Raw genomic sequence first — 8,672 nt, 5'->3', positions numbered from 1 at the left:
GGTTACTTTGAGTAGAATATATCTATAGTCGTAGTTGTTTTATGGAGGAGTAGAAAAATCTGGGTATTTCGCTACTCAAACAGAAATCTAATAAAGTTTTTTACATAAGTCAAAATTATTTAGAAATTATTTTTCGAAGATTTAGTAACAAGGTTCAAATCCTACCGACTGCGCCATTTCACTTACCCTTATGTAAGCTATCAGAAACGTCAGCATATATCCTCTTTCCCCATTGGTTTCACCCGCTGGAACTCCTCTAAACGTGGCTGCAATGTCGTATATCCTTTTTTCGCTGACCTTAACCTCATTCTCGTCGCCCTCGAAGAGCAACGTCATCACGCACATCCGATCAGGATCAAACTTCTTTATTTTGGTAACATATACTTTCTTCAGGCCATCCACGATGCTCTCCATGAATGTGCTTTGAGGTTTGACGATTAAACCGAACTTGAACTGGTCGTTGTCCATGAGTCTGATAGAGGCAGGTTGACATCTAAGTATATTAAATAAAAATGTCAATATTTTTGTTGAAATTGCCATTTTTAACAATTTATAAAGTATTGAAAGGAAAAGAATTTCGGACTTCCCCTACCTATGTTGCCATATTATCAAGTAACTATGTTTTTTAACTAAAAACTAAAAAAAAATTCGCAAAAATGATGAATATATCTGACATTTACACACACATTTTATACGCACCTCTGCCTAGCAACCTCCCTCATACAATTCACGCCATCCTCAAAATCGTAAAATATGATCGACCCGTACCGCCTAATTTTTGGCACGGGTCTTATTTTGAGCACAACCTCGGTGATCACACCCAACGAGCCTTCTGAGCCCATGATCACGTGATTGAAATCCGGTCCGCAGCTGAGTCGAGGAACTTGACAGTTCTTCTGAAGAAGACCCTTAGGTGTCACCATTTTCACGTGAACTAGAAGATCTTCTATGTTGCCATATGTGTTCTTTTTCATTCCTTTAAATGAATAGATCAGTCAAAAGCAATAATACATGAAAATATTGAACTTATTATTTATTTATTAATATAGTGTATGGAGAAAAATAAGACAATTTTTTTACATGAATTGTTGGTGTAATTCAGATTGTTTTGAAATACCATTACGATCGGAAAAAAAGGTTGACTAAGTTAACTATGGATGGGTTTATACATAAATTCGTTATGAGTCTTCTCTTGTATTTAACCAGCCTTATTGGATTATTTCAAAAATGACAGATCACATTTCAGTATAATTAAAGTGACGGAACGATAAACGACGCCCGGACGCATATGCGTATGAACTCGACTTAAGATTTTTAAAACTTCTCAAACTTTTGTCAAATTATGCCAAATAATCCCCGTTCTGGAAAATGATAAACATTGCCGATATTGCTTTTGCAGTTTGGTTTGTGCGTAGACCCAGAGAGTTGCACTAACCACCAATAAAGTTTGTATACAATCTCGTATACGGTACTAAAATCTGGAGTAGCTGTAAAATAAAGACATCGCACGATAGGCAAATAAAAATAGCTATTAATACGGCAGAGAAATAATGAACGGCGTCGGCTATAATGCAAAAAAATCTAGCTGTGAGCATCAACTAAAACGAAAATAATATTTGCAATGAGAGATGCAGAATTTTATAACAATTTAAACTATAATTTAACCAACATCAACACATTTTAAACTATCTAATAACAATAAAAATAAATAGCAAACCAAGACATGAAATTTTGCTTCAGGTATTCGACATATCAACCGTCTTCTGTTACGGAGAGACGGCCGTTTTTGAATATTTCTCGCAAAATTTATTAACTCAGTAGGGGTGAAAGATACCCTCCCATAACTGCCAAGTACTTCTAATTTTTGTCTAGATTATACGGCTTGGTTTGGTTTGGTTTGGTCTGGCAAACTAATTTAAAAATAAGAACCTTCATTCTTCCGCATCAGATATATCCATAGGATTAGATCCAGATGCACGTCCGGCAGCCTCGACGGCCAACGGCTGGGATCTTGGTTATCTATTCAATTATTCTTGAAATTGACTGCAAAAATTTTCTGATAACTTCAGCGTTCTGAGGCGGTGCCCAGTCTTGCTGGAAAAATGTTTTGGAGTTCCATTAGGGGCATATCATCAATAAGGCGTCCAAAGCCTACTAGTTAAAAGTGGCGAACTTATAAAATTCTATATTTCAAAGGGGATTATAACAAAATATCGAGGGGTGTCTCACTTGGGTAAAAAATGTACATATACTGCCAAAATATCATGTTACTCGCTAGCGACTGCAAATGACTGCGAAGAAGACTGCCTATGACTGCCATGTAATTATTAGAGGCGACTGCCATAAGACTGCCCATGACTACCAGCGACTGCCAAGAAAATGTACATGTAATTCCAATAGTGAGACACCCCTCGCAAAATATCAAGTGTGCTATATTTTTGGAAAGGTAATTTTAAGTACTTTTCAGTTAATTAAAAATATACAGGGTGTCCCAAATAAAAAATCAATTTTTCTGTTGATAAATCTTAAATTATTAATTTAAAAAAAATTATACTTCTTCTTCTTTTCCTTCTGCTTTGGGGACGATACTCCATTGCCCTTTTTGGCCATCTTTCCCCTCCCATTCTTTTTACGTGCCCATACCATAGTAGCTGTCTCGATTCGATGTTGTCGGTGCTGGTATATATTCGCCTTGTTCTTTGCCTGATCTCCTCATTTCTAATGTGTTCCATCCTTGATATGCGACATGCTCTTCTGAGAAAGTCCATCTCCACTGACTCGACCATCCTTCTTTCTTTTGCTGTAAATTACCAGCATTCGGCACCGTATGTTAAAATTGGATCTACGATTGCTTTGTAAATCCTTATCTTTGTTTGGATGGATGTTTTATTTGACCACAGGAGAGGGTTTAAAAGACCGATTACTTTCTTACCTTGTTGAACTCTACTATGTATATCTTTCTTGGAGTTCTCTTCTTCAGATATAATACTTCCTAAATATTTATATTCGCTACATCTTTTAATTTCATGTATGTGTAGTTTAGGATCTTCAGTTTGTTCTTCTCCTACTTTCAGGTATTCGGTTTTTGTGAGGTTGATATTGAGTCCCCATCTGTCGTATTCTTCATCAAGTTTCCTCAACATATAGTCGGCATCCTCCTCACAACCTGCAACAATAACTTGGTCGTCTGCAAAGAACAAGGTCGATAGACAGTGGTTGTCAATCTCTATTCCCATAGCTCTACTCTTCCTTCTCCAGTTTTTCAATGCCTCCTGGATATATATTTTAAATAAGGTAGGTGATAAACTGCACCCCTGTCTAAGTCCTTTAGATGTCAGGAAGGATTCCGATAGGAACTTCCCCTGTCTGATCATACTTTTTGGATTTTTGTACATATTCCAGATTGCATTGATATATGTTTTACTCACATTTGCCTCAACCAAGATTTCAAATAATTTCTTCAAAGGCACCGTGTCATAGGCTTTCTCTAAATCTATAAATACCAGATGCGTATCCAAATTTGGAGCTCTCCTTTTTTCAATTATTTGTTGTAATACAAATATGTTGTCTATACAAGAACGCCCAGCGCGGAAACTTAAAAAATTATACTTAAACCATTAAATTCTACGTAAAAAGGTGCTTTGGATATGTTTTCATAAAAACAGAAAATTTTCCATAGCAAAAAAGTTACAGCGATTTGTTACAAATGCACATTTTTGAAAAACACCCCGTAACTACCAAACGGTAACAGATATCGATGTGCGGCACCTTCGCCAATTAATTCACAATTTAAAATGCGGTAATATCAAACTTCGAACTGTCCAACTGCCAAGCGCGGGCCTTTATATACCCCTACTGACTGTTTCTCGAACCTTCTGTAATTTTCGATACTTTTCCGCCATCTACCAGTAAATTCTATTGTCTGATTCTCTTACTTGTCGACTTGATTATGAGATGGCGCCTAAAAAGGTCTTTTACTTTTTGGTGAATTCGCCATGTTTCTAGACACGTTGCGGCAATGTAGGCAACCAGCACTACAGTTTAGAGCCACATACACCTTGACAATACATACAAAATAACACATTTTCCGCTTTTCGCACATTTCAACTCCACAATTTTTAAATAACTCAAGATTCACACTAAATCTTACCAACCTGACGCTCTGGTGGCCACCCATCCGCCCAAACTGGAGAATTCGTAACTGTCCGGCTCGTGGCCGCAAGTGAAGCCCAATTTGTTCAGTTCCCGCTCCAGATCCTGACCGATAATGCCGCTCTCGCAGCACGCCACCAGGTTCTTCTCGTCCAGCCACAGGATGCGGTTCATCTGCGTCGTGTCCAGGGAGATGATGGGCCGGTCTTCGCCGGTGGGACACTCCACCGCGCCGGACACTGCGGTGCCTCCGCCGAAAGGAATAATCTGGAAGGTTTGGAAGGATAAATAATTATTTTTTTCATTTATTGTCCATTAGGCATACACCCAAATAGAAGACAATAGAAATATAAACTAGGGTGTTTCAAAAAACGTGCCCCCAAGTAGCAAATTTTATTTTATAAAGGCTGTATAAACGCTATGTGATAATTTTTATAGGATACCTCAATTCATATAACGTGCTATAAGACCGTAATATGATAGCTTTACAACCAAAAAAGGCCCATTTTCATACAACCGTTTAGTAGTATAGAAGTTCTATAAAAAGGGTATACAACTCTTATGCAACTATTTTACACATGGTTATATAACTATTATAAAACTTGTTTTATTGTGTATTACGTGGTCACATCTAAGAAACAGAACAATAAAAACATTTAATCATTTAGCGAGGTAAAAGAGTATTTTATTTTTTACCGATGAATATTAGGAGCAAATTATATTTTAAGCGTGTCGTAAAATGAATCTAGAGGATGTGGATTGTTAAAAAGGAGACTTTACTCGACGGTGAAAATGGCGGGTAGAGCCAAAAGGTACAACAAATATGTAATATAAAAAATCATTAATAGGGTTTGAAAAGTAGGGAAAATTTTTGTTGCGCCGAAAATTTTACTGGTAGATTAGGTATGTATTTGGCAAAAAATTAAAGCGCTTTAATTTCGATTTAGGTTTACGTATAAATTTAAACAATAAAATAAAATAAAATTTTCAAAAATTCTTGTTTTTAATTTAATTAAACAGTTTATTACTGTATGTGGGAATCTTATCACAAAATAGTTCTCAAAAAAAACATTTTACAATTTATTTTGATGTTTTTAATTTTGCTTCATATAATGGCGGCCATAGGCCATACAAAAATTCTGCCTTAAACATGGCGAATTATAATGCAACCATTTTATTATAAATGAATCCCTTAAATAAGTCTTTGTGGTAAAATAAAACGGTATAAGATAAATATCTATCATTACGCAGAATTTCCAGGCACTATAGAACTATTTTTGACATATTGAGATTTGTGACAAATGGATGTTGGCAAATCTCATTTGATTAGTATTTAAACTAACAAACATGATCAGGTTTTCATGGATTTATGCACGCAATGCATTTCATGCATGCCCGACGAGTGAGCGGCAACCTAAGGACTTGGAAAAACAACAATAAAACAATACAAACATTACTACAGTAAAACTTTTACATCAACGTGGCAACAATGCTTTGAAGAAGCCAGACAACCCGAGAGATTTTGGCTTTTGGGAACCCAGGGAATTCTCGGGATTATTTGCCGTAATTTCGATGAGTTTTTTCTTACATGCTCTTTATAACTACCACTGCGTTTGTTAACTTTTTTCCAACTTTGTCCAGAATTCATAATAGCTGTGATTGATTATACTCGTACGTAGATATTACTTTTGCAACAACAACAATAACAAAAAAATAACTAGGTATACCATTTAATTTAAAATGAGGTTATATTATACATTACCACTTTTATAATGCAGATATTACAGCGAATTTATTTTGTTAATCACAATTTTATCATATAAGGCTATATAACTGGTGTTGTATACAGCACCGTAGTTTAAGGTAATAAAACATTCTATCATACAACGTAATACAACCTTAATAAGACAAGTTTAAGTAACTATTATATGATCTTGTGACTACTAGTTATATGAATATTATAGAACTCTTATATGGTGGGTATAAGAGCCTAATAAAATAATATGTTTGTTATCATATAGCATTGTCTTATTAAGTGTTATATCATACTAAAAGAAATTATCGTTTAATGCGTTATAGGATACGTTGTAAAAACCACTAGAAAATAGTTTAATATGGCAACTTTAATTAAAAAACAGAATGGTCGAAACCAAACGCTTAATAAAATCAAGCAGTCCTTTAGACAACGCTATTCGACTGTTATAAAATAATTCAATCCTTTTAGAATTTCTTTTTGCTACTTGGGCCATCTCTCGTGCTACTTGGGCCATCTCACGTAAAAATAAGATATATTTTTCATATCAACATAGGTCCGATTCTGCTTTGTTTCGAAGCTACAGGGTGTTAAAGTCTTAATATTTTTTCGATTTATTATAATTTCCAAGTACTTTTAGCGTTTCGAATGAAATTTTGAGGGTAAAAGTTACTATAAATGCGACATATTTTAAAGCTAAAAAAGTGTCGACATATTCATAATTCATTATTCATCAGGGACGTGCAGATGAGTTATCAATGGAATATTTTTCTAAATAAAGCATGTACGCCACTGACTTTTTTCTCTTGTCAGCGAAATAGTGTAAGCAGTTTAATGTCGATTAAAAGTTGTCTCTTGATATTTTGTCGATTTCCGCCTCCTTGATGAGACAAACTCAATTTTATTAATTTGCCTTGATCCAAGTCTAATAGCAAGTTTTTAATAATGTTAATATCATCAACTTAGCGAAAATTTTAAGTACCCATTGATTCCTCATCAAAAAATATGAAAAAAGTTCTTATAAACATAACGGATGCATAAAAATCAAGCTTAAGCCACCAATAAAGTTTGTATACAATCTCGTATATGGTACTAAAAACTGGAGTAGCTGTAAAATAAAGACATCACACGGTAGGTAAATAATAATCGCTTTTAGTACTGTAGAGAGATAAAGTCAAAAGGTAGTGTTTACAAAAAAATGATTAAAGTTAATTAGCCCACTTTTAAGGTTCATAAACTGCTACTAACCAGAAATTAAGTCAGTCATATTAAGACACCTTCGCAGTTTTCCACTTGGCTAATATGCTCCTTCCATATATCATTCAATGTATAACATATCAAATTCAAATAAAAATATTTTTTTAGACCGATCAGAAAATTATCCCTTTTTGAAAAATAAAGCAGAAAGTAATGTTTTCCACTCTAGATTGGAAAATGAACATCATAAATCGTAGAAATAATTATTTCCCATTCTATTTGTCACTATACAGATTAAAATAACGAAACGGTGAAAATCTATTCACAGAGAATATTTTTTTCCTGTTTAAAAGTTTCAGAACCAATTTTTTCATATTTTTAAGTGTTTAAACAGTATCTTTAATGTTTCACCGTTTAAATTACTTCACAGACGCACTTCTCTGAAATGCACTAACCTTTGTATACTTAACTTAATGTCAATATAACGTATTTATTTTGTACAAGTTATTGACTTTTATGTATTAATATTTAAATCAACAAAATATAAAATATATATGTAATTATTACTTTTGAATAAAGAAATAATAAAAGTTAAATTTTTTTAGCTATAAAATTTGGCAAACAATAGCTATACAAACATTATCATACAAATAATATAATAGTAAAACATCAAGACCTTTAAATGTTGATATCAAATATATAACAGTTTTGTTGTACTTACCACCATGTCATTTTCGTCAGCTAGCTTGACAATCTTGACAACGTCATCGTGACCTTTCGGCCACAGCACCAGATCAGGAATTCTGTCAAACCGTCCGTACTTCAGTATGAAAATGTCCTTCAACGTGTGTCCATGTGCCCTGACCACCCTATCTATGACCTTGATTGAGTGAGGTATATTCAACTTCTCGAGTTTTTCGTAAATTTCTTTGGTTAGTTTTGGCGGAGGGTAATCGCTCTCTTTGGGAAGGTCATTGAACACGTTGTATTTGTTTAAGTCTATGTTTAGAACGGAGATGACCCAGGGGGCTAGGTGAGGTAAGGTGAGGTTTCCTATGGAGTACCTAAAATGTGAGAAGTCTTTAAGAATTTTGTTTTAAATATAAGATAAAAAACATTCCCTGGACGATAGCAGTGAGTTTGAAAGATTCAGTTGGCGCGGTTGCCACTACGGCGACTAACTCCAGTGACCACCAGTTCAAAGTTGGTCGTATGGTATAGGGAATGCATGAAGCTAGACAAATTAGGTAAATAAAATAAAGTCCTCCTACTCGGGGTGCCAACCCACCAAGAGATAGAAGACAATGAAAACCAAACGATCTAGTTAGAAAAGGAGAGAACTCTCTACTAACTGAAATCCAGAACCGTTCTGCTTCCCAAGTGAAAACTAACTTAAAGCGGAACTCAAGAACCTGGAAGAACTCAATCCGTAATCTGGAATGGGAATCGTGCAACAGTCTAAGACACTGAAAGAAGTTTCTTAGGAGTTACGACTGAGAAAAATCAACGATTTTCCTTCATAAGATTAGATTCTTAGGTGGCTTTCGGCCTGATCCACTGCGACCTTCTC

At 34.8% G+C, this 8,672-nt stretch overlaps 1 protein-coding gene across 1 annotated transcript; it reads right to left on the bottom strand.

Moving 5' to 3' along the window:
- Positions 1-280: 280 nt before the first annotated feature.
- LOC115884733 (alkyldihydroxyacetonephosphate synthase-like) lies at positions 281-8,166 on the bottom strand (the record flags this gene model as incomplete). The annotated part of the gene is given in 4 exon segments (XM_030903386.1): positions 281-493; positions 700-976; positions 4,155-4,419; positions 7,824-8,166. Coding segments are annotated over 4 exon segments (1,098 nt in total), but the record flags the coding sequence as incomplete, so codon positions are not given.
- Positions 8,167-8,672: the final 506 nt, after the last annotated feature.

This window comes from Sitophilus oryzae, unplaced genomic scaffold (assembly GCF_002938485.1).
Source record: "Sitophilus oryzae breed Bouriz unplaced genomic scaffold, Soryzae_2.0 scaffold_347_pilon_pilon, whole genome shotgun sequence".
Taxonomy (NCBI): domain Eukaryota; kingdom Metazoa; phylum Arthropoda; class Insecta; order Coleoptera; family Curculionidae; genus Sitophilus; species Sitophilus oryzae.
Note: the sequence above shows the minus strand (reverse complement) of the source record. Positions and strands in the feature narration are given on the sequence as shown.